The sequence below is a fragment of the Bufo gargarizans genome, chromosome 9, assembly GCF_014858855.1.
Source record: "Bufo gargarizans isolate SCDJY-AF-19 chromosome 9, ASM1485885v1, whole genome shotgun sequence".
NCBI lineage: Eukaryota > Metazoa > Chordata > Amphibia > Anura > Bufonidae > Bufo > Bufo gargarizans.
This window is the reverse complement of record NC_058088.1, coordinates 62,817,875-62,835,776: the sequence shown is the minus strand read 5'-3', so window position 1 is coordinate 62,835,776 and position 17,902 is coordinate 62,817,875. Positions and strand designations below refer to the sequence as shown.

Here is a 17,902-nt window from a genome sequence, read left to right as displayed (position 1 = left end):
TTGTAACATTTAAAATGTATTATAAATATGTTTCTCTCTATTCACATCAAAGATGTTATGCATTGTGTAATATCAAATATCAGATGTTTGCTGACACTCCGTATATATATTTTGGATACACATGGCTGTTTCCGCCAAAGTTAAATGATGTACTTTTTTAAAGATGTAAGCAAATGTTAATATTTGTATTTATGTTTCTTTCAATTACAGTACTGTGGACAGTCTGGAAGCCTCGGAGGAATCCGACACAGCCGGGAGTGAAACCCCTGCGTTCTTCTCCCCCGCCACAAGTCCCGCTGCAACGCCAATTGAGGACCCTGAGGACTCGGCACAGGGCCAGGACCCACTCCCACTGGCTAGTCCACCTCGTCATGTCCAGCCCCAGCCAAGACGGCGCCGCCAAGTCCCTCCCTCTTCCTCTGGGCCAGAGAGTCGGGAAGCAATTGATGCCCGAGTCATTGATTTTCTGGCCCAGAGGAGGAGTGATGGCAAGGAGGAGAAAATGTTGAGGGGACTCGGGCCGCTACTGCAGCAGGTCCCTGCGAATGAGCAGCCAGACTGCATGGCTTGCTTAAACATGGTGATCAAAATGTTTATTTGCCCCAACCATGGAGACCTCATTGGGCCATTAAATGCGTTGAAACTCAACATTGAAAATGCAGGCCAGCAGCCAAATCCTGCGCCATATTCATTCCCTCCCCAACCCACCCAAGGCCCTTCTTATGCCCCCCCCCCCCCCCCAGTACCTTCCACCTCAGGGGCCTATTCATCCTGGGGGCCAGCCCCTTTACCAGCCCCGTTTACCAACTGGTGCCCCAACACAGGCCCAGGTTAGGCCACGGTCCACATTTGCATCGGGCTCATTCACGCGGGACCTTCTTGATTTGTAATTTGGGAGGGTTGTTTTATATTAAGCACTTTATTTTTATGTTATTTGTGTGTTGTTAGATTATTTTCATTGCCAGTGTTTTGGGTGACCCCTTATTTTGACTAAAGTATGGTTTGGGGCCCAAAAAATTGACTTGTTTTATTTGCACACTACACACAACATGTACATTTAAAAATGCATTCTAAAACAAAAGCTACACACACTGTATCTCAGAAAGCCACACTTTATTTGGACAATCAAGATCTTGATCTGTGCAGATGAGGTATTAGAAAACTTTTTGGACCATACAAGCAAAATATCAAGATGTTTGTGAAAATTTCCATTTAGACAGAAACATCATTAATATTTAGTTAGATGTATGTTTAAATATGTGGTGTCCAAAAAATCTCAGCCCGCAAGCCCACGTCAAGGGTCCTCATTATCTTGCGAGTCCCTACACTCAACTAACACAATCATTTTTAGTAATTTAGCTAGAAAATAAAAAAAACTAAAGAGCCCAGAAGATTTCAAAACCTGCCACGAATAGCGTCCCTCTGCCACGGCAAAGACCCCTCTGGGCTGATAAAGTAGTCTGCAAAGAGTTCCCGAACTGCAATGCCTGCAGTCCCAGGTCGTCTATGCAGGGTCCTTTCCAAACCCAAATCTGATGACGTAGGAAGATCTTCCATGTCAAGAGAAGAGGAAGCCTCGTGAATCCTGGTGAAGTTGTGTAGAACAACACAAGCTTGAATCACCAGGGTAGCATTCTCCGGATCCATCTGTATGGATGACAGAAACACCCTCCACTTGCTAGAGAGTATCCCGAAAGCGCACTCCACATACCGACGGGCACGAGTCAACCGGTAGTTAAAGATACGCCTCCTGAGTCCTGACATCCAAACCACGCTTTGGGAAGGGCCGCATAACATGTGGAGTCAATGCAAACCCTTCATCCGCCACGATGACAAACGGAGCCGGCGGACCTGCATATCCGGGCAGTCTTCTGGACTCGGGCAGGGCAAGCTGGTTGGCACGAAGCCGCTCACCCATTCTAGAAGCACTAAAGATGCGAGCATCCGCGGTGCTTCCATAGGACCCGATATCTACCATTATAAACCGGTAATGACTGTCAGCAACAGCCATCAGCACTACCGAGAAAAACTGTTTATAATTGAAGAAACGGCTCCCTGAGTGTGGCGGCTTCTTCACACGGATGTGCTTGCCACCCATTGCCCCGATGCAGTTTGGTAACTGCGCCGAATTTTGGAAGCCCTCAGCGATCCGAAGCCAATCGTCCACCTTGGGCTGTGGCATCACCGTCTCTCGGAGTTGCTACCAGATGACATGGCAAGTGTGTCGTACAATTCTCGAGATTGTTGAGGTCCCTAAAAGAAACTCAAAATGCAGGGATGCAAAAGAGTTCCCAGTGGCAAGGAATCTGTAGGAAAAAGGATATAAAAAAAAAGTCAGCAACAAATCGCATGTAAGAACAAATTCAGGATTCTAGTATAATGCTGTATACAGTACACGATTGAAAACACCATATGTCTAGTGGTGGGGAACCTATGGGACGGGTGCCATAGTGGGCACTCAAGGCCCTGTGTGTGGGCAGTACTATCACAACTAAGTGACAACAACTATGTTTAGACCCTTTTTAATGCACTAAATGCTGTGCAAGTGCACAATTATGTGAACATTATGCATGATGAGGACGATAGCTGGAAATCTCGTGGGTTGCCAGCAGCACAATCATCCCAAATAGGGTCCAGACCGGTACATCGACTTGGACCAAGGTGGTGCACGCAGAGAGAGATCCTGACAGAGGGACCAATTTCATTCAGACACTATCAAAAACCACGGCACTCGACAGTATAGGATGAAAATTGTTGACAGATTAATAACTCTGAAAGGAAGGTTACAGCTGCTGAATCACGGCGGACTGAGTGTATTAAACACCATTTTTAGCAAACGCCTGGCGAGTGCAGTGTATTTTTGGAGTGTCTGGAGGACGATAGCTGAACACAAGTTTTGAACTTTATCCAAATGGTAAAAAATACTCAAAAAATGTTAGGTCATGTGAGAGGGATTAATGTGTAAAGAAACAAACCATTAAACTCCCCCCCCCCCCCCCCCAAAAAAAAAAAAGGGCAAAGAAATGCTACTTCAGCAAACAGTAGCACATGTCTCACAGCAGCCATTTTGGAGCACATGTTACTCCTAACACAAGCACTGTACATTTCTGTTGAAACTTAACAAGTACTATACTGCTTACCTCACCGTGACGATGAGCCTTTCCTCAGGAGTAATGCTGCGCCTCATATTGGTGTCCATAAAGGTAAGGACAGTACGTAGAGACGACAGCGATCGGTCAAAGGTACCCACTGACATCCGACAGAAGGAAAAGAACTTCTCCGGATGGCGGCGAAGATCTTGGTATAGCGTATGGAAGTGTCCTTTCCGGTGCCGTTGTGAAACAATCGGATGGACCCAAACTCGTCGCCTTCTACTCGGTTCCTCATTCATCAAAGGAGTGCGCTGTCCCCAACGCCGAGAAACCAGCCAATGCAGCACGACCTCGTCCTCAGAATCAGACATGGTAATACAGCAAAGAGAAGCGGCCAAAATAACCTCTGTACTCTGGAAAGACTACAGAAAATGGCCACCAATGCATACTCAGGTGCCCTTGATTTATAGCAGTATCCTGGGTGGATATATTAAAATGAATTTTTTTTAACCATTCCTAGATTTCTGACGGGCCGCAAAAAAAACGGGAACACGGACACACGGAAGCACATTGGAAGCAAAAACGGCCACGGATCACGGAACAACGGAACCACGTTTTGCGGCCCGAGAAAAAAAAACTGTCGTGTGCATGAGGCCTAATACTGTACAGAGCAGGATCTCCATACAGTACCACTTGGAACCGAACACTAGTTCGGGAAATTGTATTTTTACAGTAGAAATTGATTTATGAAGTTATTATGCAAAGTAATAACTTTGGCTCATCGGAGCCAATACATTCTAATACTGTATGGAGCTCCTGCTCCGTACAGTATTAGAAAAAAGTTTTATGCGAATAAAATTCGGATGTTTCTTCCGAAGTCGATTCGCTCATCCCTATTAATAACCAAACAGTGGAGGTTTTGAAGTTCTGGGAGGGTGATGTGGCATTGTGCTGGGTGAAGCCCATGGCATCCTGTTGTTTTGGAGGTGCCATGGTTCTTGATGGGCAGACATGCTGGGCTGCCAGGCAGATGTGGTAATGAGCGGTGGTTATTTTCTAGAGAAAACAGGACAAAGTTATTACTATTAGGTCGTGGGGGTCCAGCAGTCCTATAAAGATGAATGGAGCGGTAGTGCACGTGTCTGACCTGCAGCTCCATTTATTTCGGGGGTCCCCAGCATTCAGAGTGCCACCGATCTGATCCTTATCTCCTATCTTGTGGGTAGGGCATAACGTGTTACAATCAGAATATCCCTTTAACCGCTACAGGACCGCCGTACGCAGGATTGCATCCTGGCGGCGGCCCTGCTCTTCTGGGTGGACGCATATACGCGTCCTCCCGCGATAGCCGAGATTTCCTGTGAACGCGCGCGCACAGGCGCGCGCGTTCACAGGAAGGGAAGGTAAGCGAGTGGATCTCCAGCCTGCCAGCGGCGATCGTTTGCTGGCAGGCTGGAGATGCGATTTTTTTAACCCCTAACAGGTATATTAGACGCTGTTTTGATAACAGCGTCTAATATACCTGCTACCTGGTCCTCTGGTGGTCCCTTTTGCTTGGATCGACCACCAGAGGACACAGGCAGCTCAATAAAGTAGCACCAAACACCACTACACTACACCCCCCCCCCTGTCACTTATTAACCCTTTATGAACCACTGATCACCCCTGATCACCCCATACAGACTCCCTGATCACCCCCCTGTCATTGATCACCCCCCTGTAAGGCTCCATTCAGACGTCCGTATGATTTTTACGGATCCACGGATAGATGGATCGGATCCGCAAAACGCATACGGATGTCTGAATGGAGCCTTACAGGGGGTGATCAATGACAAGGGAGTGATCACCCATATAGACTTCCTGATCACCCCCCTGTCATTGATTACCCCCCTGTAAGGCTCCATTCAGACGTCCGTATGATTTCTACGGATCCACGGATACATGGATCGGATCCGCAAAACACATACGGACGTCTGAATGGAGCCTTACAGGTGGGTGATCAATGACAAGGGGGTGATCACCCATATAGACTTCCTGATCACCCCCCTGTCATTGATCACCCCCCTGTAAGTCTCCATTCAGACGTCCGTATGATTTTTACGGATCCACGGATACATGGATCGGATCCGCAAAACACATACGGACGTCTGAATGGAGCCTTACAGGGGGGTGATCAATGACAGGGGGGTGATCACCTCATATACACTCCCTGATCACCCCCTGTCATTGATCACCCCCCTGTAAGGCTCCATTCAGACGTCCGTATGATTTTTACGGATCCACGGATACATGGATCGGATCAGCAAAACACATACGGACGTCTGAATGGAGCCTTACAGGGGGGTGATCAATGACAGGGGCGTGATCACCTCATATACACTCCCTGTCACCCCCTGTCATTGATCACCCCCCTGTAAGGCTCCATTCAGACGTCCATATGTGTTTTGCGGATCCGATCCATGTATCCGTGGATCCGTAAAAATCATACGGACGTCTGAATGGAGCCTTACAGGGGGGTGATCAATGACAGGGGGGAAATCAATGACAGGGGGGTGATCAGGGAGTCTATATGGGTGATCACCCCCCTGTCATTGATCACCCCCCTGTAAGGCTCCATTCAGACATTTTTTTGGCACAAGTTAGCGGAAATAGTTTTTTTTTTTTGTTTGTTTTTTCTTACAAAGTCTCATATTCCACTAACTTGTGTCAAAAAATAAAATCTCACATGAACTCACCATACCCCTCACGGAATCCAAATGTGTAAAAATTTTTAGACATTTATATTCCAGACTTCTTCTCACGCTTTAGGGCCCCTAAAATGCCAGGGCAGTATAAATACCACACATGTGACCCCATTTCGGAAAGAAGACACCCCAAGGTATTCCGTGAGGGGCATATTGAGTCCATGAAAGATTGAAATTTTTGTCCCAAGTTAGCGGAAAGTGAGACTTTGTGAGAAAAAAAATAAATAAAAAAATTCCGCTAACTTATGCCCAAAAAAAAAAATTCTATGAACTCGCCAGGCCCCTCATTGAATACCTTGGGGTGTCTTCTTTCCAAAGTGGGGTCACATGTGGGGTATTTATACTGCCCTGGCTTTTTAGGGGCCCTAAAGCGTGAGAAGAAGTCTGGGATCCAAATGTCTAAAAATGCCCTCCTAAAAGGAATTTGGGCCGCTTTGCGCATCTAGGCTGCAAAAAAGTGTCACACATGTGGTATCGCCGTACTCAGGAGAAGTTGTGGAATGTGTTTTGGGGTGTCATTTTACATATACCCTTGCTGGGTGAGATAAATATCTTGGTCAAGTGCCAACTTTGTATGAAAAAATGGGAAAAGTTGTCTTTTGCCAAGATATTTCTCTCACCCAGCATGGGTATATGTAAAATAACACCCCAAAACACATTACCCAACTTCTTCTGAGTACGGCGATACCAGATGTGTGACACTTTTTTGCAGCCAAGGTGGGCAAAGGGGCACACATTCCAGAGAGCACCTTTCGGATTTCACAGGCCATTTTTTACAGATTTTGATTGCAAACTTCTTCTCACACATCTGGGCCCCTAGAATGCCAGGGCAGTATAACTACCCCACAAGTGACCCCATTTTGGAAAGAAGACACCCCAAGGTATTTTGTGATGGGCATAGTGAGTTCATGGAAGTTTTAATTTTTTGTCACAAGTTAGTTGAATATGAGACTTTGTAAGAAAAAAAAAAAAAAAATTCATCATTTTCCGCTAACTTGTGACAAAAAATAAAAAATTCTAGGAACTTGCCATGCCCCTCACGGAATACCTTGGGGTGTCTTCTTTCCAAAATGGGGTCACTTGTGGGGTAGTTATACTGCCCTGGCATTTTACGGGCCCTAATGTGTGGTAAGAAGTTTGCAATCAAAATGTGTAAAAAATGGCCTGTGAAATCCGAAAGGTGCTCTCTGGAATGTGTGCCCCTTTGCCCACCTTGGCTGCAAAAAGGTGTCACACATCTGGTATCTCCGTACTCAGAAGAAGCTGGGTAATGTGTTTTGGGGTGTCATTTTACATATACCCATGCTGGGTGAGAGAAATATCTTGGCAAAAGACAACTTTTCCCATTTTTTTATACAAAGTTGGCATTTGACCAATATATTTATCTCACCCAGCATGGGTATATGTAAAATGACACCCCAAAACACATTCCCCAACTTCTCCTGAGTACGGCGATACCAGATGTGTGACACTTTTTTGCAGCCTAGGTGGGCAAAGGGGCACACATTCCAAAGTGCACCTTTCGGATTTCACCGGTCATTTTTTACAGATTTTGATTGCAAACTTCTTCTCACACATCTGGGCCCCTAGAATGCCAGGGCAGTGTAACTACCCCACAAGTGACCCCATTTTGGAAAGAAGACACCCCAAGGTATTTTGTGATGGGCATAGTAAGTTCATGGAAGTTTTTATTTTTTGTCACAAGTTAGTGGAATATGAGACTTTGTAAGAAAAAAAAAATAATAATAATCATTTTCCGCTAACTTGTGACAGAAAATAAAAAGTTCTAGGAACTCACTATGCCCATCAGTGAATACATTAGGGTGTCTAATTTCCGAAATGGGGTCATTTGTGGGGTGTTTGTACTGTCTGGGCATTGTAGAACCTCAGGAAACATGACAGGTGCTCAGAAAGTCAGAGCTGCTTCAAAAAGCGGAAATTCACATTTTTGTACCATAGCTATAACTTTTACCCAAACCATTTTTTTTTTTTACCCAAACATTTTTTTTTTATCAAAGGCATGTAGAACAATAAATTTAGCGAAAAATTTGTATATGGATGTCGGTTTTTTTGCAAAATTTTACAACTGAAAGTGAAAAATGTCATTTTTTTGCAAAAAAATCGTAAAATTTCAATTAATAACATAAAATGTAAAAATGTCAGCAGCAATGAAATACCACCAAATTAAAGCTCTATTAGTGAGAAGAAAAGAAGGTAAAATTCATTTGGGTGGTAAGTTGCATGACCGAGCGATAAACGGTGAAAGTAGTGTAGTGCAGAAGTGTAAAAAGTGGCCTGGTCATTAAGGGGGTTTCAGCTAGCGGGGCTGAAGTGGTTTAGAGCTCCTATACACATGAATCTGGGTTACCGATTTTTTTTCGTTGCTTTAATTAAATCAAAGCCCTAAATTTTCATGTTTTTTTATGTTTTTAATTAAATTTTGGGGGAGATTTATCAAACTGGTGTAAAGTAGAACTGGCTTAGTCGCCTATAGCCACCAATCAGATTCCAGCTTTCATTTTTCACAGTTCTACTTTACACCAGTTTGATAAATCTCCCTCTTTGTTTCCAGCCATTTTTCCCCTGTACAAGTGGTGAAAAAGCCTGAAAAAACACCATCGCTTCAACATTCATACCTCCACCCCAAATCTAGTGGGACCGCCCATATACGGGTGAGTTTTACCGCAGCCCCACCTACTTTTGTCTCAGCACAGCCTGAATTTGCAAGGACTGTCTCCTCACTTTCCGGTATAACGTTAAATTGCCCTACTTCGTGAGATTTCCCTACCTCCTAACTTCCGGTCGCACCGCTAATGACGTGAGGAGGCGTTCCTGAGTTTTGACAATCTGCTAATGCGCAAACGGACAGTTTAGGGAAAATCTCACAGCGGAGTTCTGCTGCACACCGGGACACTGCGCATGCGCCGTAGAGCCTCAGTAGGGAAATATTACGGGCCAGTGCGCAAACGCGGCTAACTCCAGAAGTACCATCCGATCTCCGCCCCTTCGCAGTGCGGGGGTAGGGAGATCTCATGGCCATAGCTTTTGTTAAATAAATATTTACTTAACAGAAAATATGGCCATGAGATCTCCTTAGGCAAAGTGTGGATAAATTTATAGATAAATAATTATCGATTTATAAATATATATATATTTAACAGAAAATATGGCTATGAGATCTCCCTACCCCCACACTGCGCAGGTGAGGAGATCGGATGGATCTTCTGGAGTTCGCCTCGTTTGCGCACTGGCCCGTAATATTTCCCTACTGAGGCTCTCTGGCGCCTCCTCACATCATTAGTGGTGCGACCGGAGGTTAGGAGGTAGGGAAATCTCACAAAGTAGGGAAATGTAAGGTTACACCGGACTGTTGGCATCTGTGCCTTAACATGCCCTATTTATTAAAAAAAAATAAAAAAATTGGAAAATACGCCACCAAAAATAGTCATTCCAGCCTAAATGTCACATGACCATTGCCTCAGCAGTCACGTGACATTCATGCAATTATATGATTGGTGCATGAGAATTTTTTTTGTTTAGTTCAAAACAGCCTCCTGCTCTTTTTAACCGAAAAACTTGGAAAACCCCAGTTTGAAAAAAAATCTGTCCTATCTTTGTAGTCATTTTATTAACTGAAGGTGTAGACTGGACCTAGAGAGTCGACTATGGAGGTAAGGAGTAGTCTCCTGCTACAAGCCCCGCCCCCGGCAGCACAGAGCGTCCGCGGAAGAACGTGGACCCGCACGCTACATCATGACGTCATGCCGCGCGGAATGCGAAAATACCTAGCGGCGGCGTCATCCTCTGGCTCTTCCTGTGCGCACTGTTCCTGGTTAGAGCAGGATGGCGGTGGTGTCGGGGCAGAAGCGCCGGTTACCGGCAGCGCTCGTGCTCCTGCTGTGTACAGGCTGGTGCTCGGCGTTTTATCTTCCGGGTCTGGCTCCTGTAAGTTTCTGTGAAGAGGGAAAAGAGAAGGAGAACTGCAAGGTGAGTGCGGGGAGGGAGCAGCTGACAGCTAGTCAGAGGCTGGTGGCCGGCAGCAGTTACTCCGTGCTCATGCATCCCACCCAGGTCCAAAAGACATACATTTAAAGGGGTATTCCCATCTCGCCACCCTCATCTCTTGCTGTCTACGTCTGCTCTTCCTTGTTCCCCAGCTCTGAATAGGGTTGCCACCTTTTCTTCAAGCCAAACCCGAACAGAAGGGAGGGAGGGCCCCCTTCCAGGCCCCGCCTCCAGCCACGCCCATGTCCCGCCTCCAACCATCTCCCGTCTCCACCCCTGGTCGCTGTCGCACCGCGATCGTTACGCCCCTGATCCCATGCCTGCGCCGTCCCGTTTAGTATTCGGCGCAGGCGAGGGATTTACGGGACGAAGAGGAGAACTCGGACGTCAATCAACAGGACATGGGCGTGCCACTGCCAAAGGGTGAATAGACGGAGCCTCTAGGTGCTGCAGGAACGCCCTCATAGCACCTAGAGGCTTATTAGCATATTATAAGTCTTTATTTTAAGAGAACGGCGGCAGCGGCAGGGAGTTATAAAACACACTGTTATGTAGTGCTGACATTGGCCCATCGCTAATGTCAGTCAGCTACATAACATAACGTTTTTTCTGATGATTGACAGATTCAGAAACCTGTTTAAAGGGCTTCTGTCACCCCACTAAACTTTTTTCTTTTTTTTTGGCTTCTTATAATCCCTATACTGTGATATATGAATACATTATGTTATTAGTCATTTTTGTTCAGTAGATAATGAATAAAACGGACTTTTATAATATGTAAATTACCTCTCTAGCAGCAGGTAGGGCGGCTACTTGCTAGTAGCAGCCGCATTCTCCTATCATAATGACGCCCCCTCCGCGTGTTGATTGACAGGGCCAGCGAACGCGATCGTCCTCTGGCTGGCCCTGTCTGCTATCAAGATCGCGCCTGCGCCATGACAGTATTCAGTCGGCGCAGGCGCACTGAGAGGAGGACGCTCGCTCGGCTGCTCCTTCCTCAGTGCGCCTGCGCTGATGACGTCACATCTACACCCGGTGCAGGCACACTGAGGAAGGTGCGGCCGAGCGAGCGTCCTCCTCTCAGTGCGCCTGCGCCGACTGAATACCGTTACGGTGCAGGCGCGAGATCTTGATAGCAGACAGGGCCAGCCAGAGAAAGATCGCATTCGCTGGCCCTGTCAATCAACACGCGGAGGGGGCGTCATTATGAAAGGAGGATGCGGCTGCTACCAGCAGGTAACCGCCCTACTTGCTGGTAGACAGGTAATTTACATATTATAAAAGTCCATTTTATTCATTATCTACTGAACCAAAAAGACTAATAACATTATGTATTCATATATCACAGTATAGGGATTATAAGGGTACTTTCACACTTGCGTTTTTCTTTTCCGGCATAGAGTTCCGTCACAGGGGCTCTATACCGGAAAAAAAACTGATCAGTTTTATCCCCATGCATTCTGAATGGAGAGTAATCCGTTCAGTTTGCATCAGGTTGTCTTCAGTTCAGTCGTTTTGACTGATCAGGCAAAAGAGAAAACCGCAGCATGCTACGGTTTTCTCTCCGGCCAAAAAAACTGAATACATGCCTGAACGCCGGATCCGGCATTTTTTCCCATAGGAATGTATTAGCGCCGGGTCCGGCATTCAGAATACCGGAATGCCGGATCCGTCGTTCCGGCATGCGCATGCGCAGATCGGCAAAAATATGAAAAAATGTACAAGACGGATCCGTCTGTCCGCATGACAAGCGGAGAGACGGATCCGTCCTTGCAATGCATTTGTGAGACGGATCCGCATCCGGATCCGTCTCACAAATGCTTTCAGTCAGCGGCAGATCGGCGGATCCGGCGGCCAGTTCCGACGACGGAACTGCCCGCCGGATCACACTGCCGCAAGTGTGAAAGTAGCCTAAGAAGGCAAAAAAAAAAAAGAGTTTAGTGGGGTGACAGAAGCCCACACTGTTACATACAATTACACAATTCAAATGTTTTATATTTATACCTTTTTAGAAGTGAGTGACTATCTAGGACAGGTGTCAGGACTCAGAGTCAGGACTGTCTTGGTCAGGTTGTCTGCAGGCAGGGCACAGTGGGCACTGGGCTGGGCACTACATGGGCAGGCTGCTGGAGCTGGACTAGAGAGGAGAAGAAGAATGATTTCAATTCTCCCTCTCTGCCTCTCTCTCTGATGTCACTTCCTGTGGACCTGACTTCCTTATCAGAGAGAGGGAGGGACTGGGAGGCAGAGGAGGAGCGAGGAGACCGAACAGTGAGTGAGCAGCTGCGCTGCCTGGGGGCATCACTGTAGTGTAGACTGGAGGAGGGAGGAGGGAGGAGGAGGGAGGAGGAGGGAGGAGGAGGGAGGAGGCTCGGGAGCGCTGCGCTCACCTGATCACCCTGCCGCTGCAGTGCCAGTGAGTGACTGCAGTTTGAATGAATAATCCTGTGCCCGGGTCTAAGAAAGGCTTATACCCGGGCACAGGATTACAAACCCGGACTGTCCGGGTCAATCCCGGACGGGTGGCAACCCTAGCTCTGAAGCTATGTGGCTGCCATGCTTCCCCTCAGTGCTGCCCCCCTTTGGACTCTTGATTAAGCCTTAGGCCACATGCACACGACCGTTGTGTGTTTTGCGGTCCGCTTTGCGGACAAGAATAGGACAGGTTATATTTTTTTTGCGGACCACGGAACGGAGCAACGGATGCGGACAGCACACGGAGTGCTGTCTGCATCTTTTGTGGCCCCATTGAAGTGAATGGGTCCACATCCAAGCCGCAAAAACTGCGGCTCGGATGCGGACCAAAACAACGGTCGGTACGTCGTGTATTTCCGATCACCGGCGGACGGTGATTGGAACCCACTGCCTGCTCAATGGCTAAATGCCCCCCCCCCCCCCCCCCCCCCCGTTTCGGCGATCAATTCAGACCTGCGGTTTGTGGCGGTGCCATCGGGTCCCCATGCGGCTGTAGGGTGGACCCGATGGCATGGAAGGCAGCGCAATGCCTAAGGAAGGCATCGTGCTACCTTCCGGTGACGAGCCTGTGAGATCCAGCCCCCTGGATCTCACAGGCTGGAAGCTGTATGAGTAATGCACACAGTATTACTCATACAGCCAATCTGAACCGTTAGACCAGGGCCCATGAGCCTTTAGCTACAGGGGGGCTTCAAATGGGACATTGTGTCAAAAAACAAACAAACAGTCCAGCAAAATCTGCCTTTCAAACACTGTATGGCATTCCTTTTCTTCTGTGCCATGCTGTGTGCTCGTACAGCGGTTTACAACCACATATGGGGTGTTTCTGTAAACTACAGAATCAGAGCCATAAATATTGAGTTTGGTTTGGCTGTTAACCCTTGCTTTGTAACTGGAAAATAATTATTAAAATGGAAAATCTGCCCAAAAAGTGAAATTTTGAAATTGTATCTCTATTTCCCATTAATTCTTGTGGAACACCTAAAGGGTTAACAAAGTTTGTAAAATAAGTTTTAAATACCTTGAGGGGTGGTTTCTATTATGTAAGCCTCGCAAAGTGACTTTAGACCTGAACTGGTCCCTAAAAATTCAAGATTTGCTTCTAAACTTCTAAGCCTTCTAACGTCCCCAAAAAATAAAATCATTCCCAAAATGATCCAAACATAAAGTAGACATATGGGGAATGTAAAGTAATAACTATTTTTGGAGGTATTACTATGTATTATAGAAGTAGAGAAATTGAAACTTGGAAATTTTGCAATTTTTTTTTTTTACACATTTTTGGTATTTTTTTTTTTTATAAATAAAAATTAATTTTTTTGACTTCATTTTACCAGTGTCATGAAGTACAATATGTGACGAAAAAACAATCTCAGAATTAGGGATCGACCGATATTGATTTTTTAGGGCCGATAATTTGTGAACTTTCAGGCCGATAATTTATACCGATATTCTGGGAATTTTTATTTTTGAAAACAAAATAAAAAATTCCCACAAATCTGCTGAAAATTAATGTTTATTGTTAATGTGTATTTTTTTTTTTTTTTGTAAATCTTTCTTTTTTATTTATACTTAATATTTTGGTGTTTTATTTTTGTAACTTTATTTTATTTTTTTTACTAACTTTTAGCCCCCTTAGGGATTAGAACCCTTGTCCTTTTCACCCTGATAGAGAGCTATCAGGGTGAATAGGAGCTCACACTGTCCCTGCTGCTCTGTGCTTTGTGCACACAGCAGCATGGAGCTTACTATGACAGCCAGGGCTTCAATAGCGTCCTGGCTGCCATGGTAACCGATAGGAGCCCCAGCATTACACTGCTGGGGCTCCGATCGGAGGAGGAGGGGAGAGGGGATCCTGTGGAGGGGCGCACTGCGCCACCAATGCTTAATACTGGGGGGGCTTGGGGGGAGGCGCACTGCGCCGCCAATGCTTAATACTGGGATTGGGGGGGGGGGGTGCACTGCACCACCAATGAAGATTAAAGGGGTTGTCCAAGTTATATTTCTTTATGACCCGGCACCCCCTCCGATCAGCTGTTTGAAGAGGAGACTCGCACGGTGTCAGCGTCAGCGCTGCCTCCTCTTCACTGTTTACCTTCTAGCCGTTGCATCTGCAGTGGTGAGCAGGTGTAATTACACCCAAGCCTTCCTATTGAAATGAATAGGAAGGCTTGGGTGTAATTACACCTGCTCACCACTGCAGATGCGACGGCTAGAAGGTAAACAGTGAAGAGGAGGCAGCGCTGACACCGTGCGAGTCTCCTCTTCAAACAGCTGATCGGAGGGGGTGCCGGGTGTCGGACCCCCTCCGATCTGATATTGATGACCTATCCTGGGGATAGGTCATCAATAAATATAACTTGGACAACCCCTCTCTCATTTATTCATATACAGGAGGCGGGAGCTGGCTGCAGAATCACATAGCCGGCTCCCGACCTCTATGAGCAGTAGCTGCGATTCCGCGGCACCTGAGGAGTTAACTACCGCAGATCGCAGCTACCGCTCATAGAGGCCGGGAGCCGGCTATGTGATCCTGCAGCTCCCGCCTCCTGTATATGAATAAATGATAGATTAATCTTCATTGGTGGCGCAGTGGCCATAGCTCCTCCCCTCCTCCTGTCCCCTCTCTCCTCATTGGCGGCAGCAGCAGCACAGGGGGAGGAGACGCTGCTTCCTTCTCCCCTGTGCTGCTAAGGGGAACATGGAGAGCGCTGTCAGCAGCGCGATCTGTGTTCCCCATACACTATCGGAATATCGGCAAAATAGATGCCGATACCGATAGTGTTCAAAATCCCGAATATCGGCCGATAATATCGGTAAATCCGATAATCGGTCGATCCCTACTCAGAATGGCCTGTATAAGTCAAATCATTTTAAAGTTATTACCACTTAAAGTGACACTGGTCAGATTTGCAAAAAATGGCCTGGTCCTTAAGGTGAAATATGGCTGTGTCCTAAAGGGGTAAAAGGGACACTGACAAACCCTATGCAGTCATAGGTCTTTTAAAGGGAGTCTGGTCACCTCCATATGGCCATATACAGTGCTTACATGGCTCTGTAGCGCACCTATACAGGATTGGAACTGTACCCTTTGTTCTTGTCTTTAGACTTGCACCAGCAGGAAAAACGAAGTATAATTCATATGCAAATGATCACTCGCAAGTGCCCAGGGGAGGAGTTCAGTGTGTAGGTGCCCAGGCTGCTCTGCCTTCTTTTCACTTTACTCCTCCCCCAGCCTCTGCCTTTGCCCGCCCTCCAAGTCCGGACCTATCGATGAGGCAAGAGACTTGGAGGGCGGGCAAAGGAAGAGGCTGGGGAGGAGTAAAGTGAAAAGAAGGCAGAGCAGCCTGGGGACAATGTATTGCTCCAGGCCCCCCCTTTTCATCCTTGAAACCTAAATAAAAAACTACGCCCTCTTTTGCACAATTTAAAGAGATTGATACGTTTGTAAATCTCGTAACACAGGACATCAAGTCTCATAAAATGAGAAAGGATCATATTACATCTAGTCTAAGCACTCAGGAACTAGAGGCCCTGGAAGAACTCAAGAAAAATGAAAACATAATTATTAAGCCTAGTGATAAGGGCGGAAACATAGTCATCCAAAATAGAGATGACTATGTTGAGATGGTACTGAGACTGTTACAGGATAAAAAAACGTATCAAATAATCCCAAATGATCCTACTAGGGCCTATACAAATGAATTAAAAACTCTACTTTCTGATGCCAGATCCAGAGATCTGATATCAAAGGATGAATTTGTGTACCTCCTAAAAAAAAAAAAGACCCTACCATCTCTACCTTCTATGCATTACCCAAGGTGCATAAGGATAAAATTCCGATTCCAGGGAGACCAATAGTGTCAGGGAATGATAACCTGACTCAGGGTATAAGCCAATATGTGGACCAGATATTAAGACCATTCGTTACCACACTACCCTCCTATATTAGGGACACAAAAGATCTCCTGAAAATTAACGAAATGACAATAACATCAAATACCATCTTAGCGAGTCTGGACGTCGAGTCCCTATACAGTAACCTAAAACCTTACGGTCTTAATGCCGTACACCAATTCCTGAGCACAAGAAGCAGTATATTTCACCAACACAATCACCTAGTATTATCTATGTTGGAATTTGTTTTGGAGCACAATTTTTTTTATTTTTCAAGGACACTTCTATAAACAGGTCAATGGGACCGCTATGGGGACGTCATGTGCCCCTACTTATGCAAATTTATTTTTAGGGTGGTGGGAGAATGAGAGAGTATTCACGGAGGGGATGTCGTCGTATACCTGTCACATCCTCTTTTGGGGCAGGTATATCGACGACGTCCTCATCCTTTGGGATGGTGGAAAACCACTATTCAAAGAATTCACACAAGTGTTAAATAATAACGATATAGGGATGAGATATACATACGAAATACAGGAGCGAGAGAGAGTTTTCCTGGACCTAAAAATTAAAATTATGGAAAATGGACGTCTTAATAAAGAAGTACACAGGAAGCCAACTTCTACTAATAGCTACCTACACTGGACGAGTTGACATCCAGATCCACTCAGGAGAGGAATACGTACGGGTCAATATCTGAAGGCCCGTAGGAATTGCTCTGATGAAGGAACCTTTGAAAATGAGAGCAGGAATCTTCTTGAGAGAGTCAAGAAGAGGGGATATCCGTCGGCTCCCCTAAAGAAAGCCTATAACGGAGCAAGGACTGTGAATAGAGAGGACCTTCTGAAATCTGAAAGAATGACATCATCCGGTGTATAGGAACCTTTGATGGGTATAATAGAGAGATATACAATATACTAAAGAAGTACTGCCATATAATACAGACGGATAGAGATTAAAAAATGGTACTTACCATCAATCCAAGTGTGACATACAGAAGAGGTCCCAACCTTAAAGGGAGTCTTTCACCGAATATGACCATTACAGACCACTCAGATCAGGTTCTCCATTACTTTCCCCAGCTTACTATGGTACCTTTCATATTGCAGTCCATCGCTGATTTGCTCCAAAAAACACTTTTGTACCATATGGTAATTAGGTTCTGAAGGTGCCCAGGGGCGGCGTTCTTCCGGCCGGTGCCCAGGCCCCTGGACGCTTTGCTCATCAAACCCCTCCTCTTTCACCCCTCTGGCCCGCCCTTGTTTAATCTGATTACCTCCTCCTCTCCATCTGAAATCCCGTGCCTCCGCCGGCTGGATCGCACGCATGGCGCATGCGCATTTAAAGTCCCTGTTCCTCTGCCCATAATGAGCAATGCAGTGCGCACGCGCCGGGAATGTGTGGAGCGACGAGGACGCAGGATTTCAGAGAGAGGGCGGGCCAGAGGGGTGAAAGAGGAGGGGTTTGGTAAGCAAAGCGCAGAGGGGCTTGTGCACCGGCCGCATGAACGCCGCCCCTGGGCACCTTCGGAACCTAATTACCATATGGCATTAAAGTGTTTTTTGGAGCAAATCAGCGATGGACTGCAATATGAAAGGTACCATAGTAAGCTGGGGAAAGTAATGGAGAACCTGATCTGAGTGGTCTGTAATGGTCATATTCAGTGAAAGACTCCCTTTAAGGAGAAAG

General features: G+C 46.3%; 1 protein-coding gene across 1 annotated transcript in view; it reads left to right on the top strand.

The window, feature by feature from the left end:
• The first annotated feature begins 9,608 nt into the window (after window positions 1-9,608).
• LOC122919703 (transmembrane 9 superfamily member 2-like) overlaps window positions 9,609-17,902 on the top strand; it is a 129,918-nt gene continuing 121,624 nt past the window's right edge. Inside the window, exon 1 of the mRNA XM_044268886.1 lies at window positions 9,609-9,823. Coding sequence (XP_044124821.1) covers window positions 9,680-9,823 — 144 coding nt within the window. The 5' untranslated portion in view covers window positions 9,609-9,679. The remainder of the gene's footprint in view (window positions 9,824-17,902) is intronic.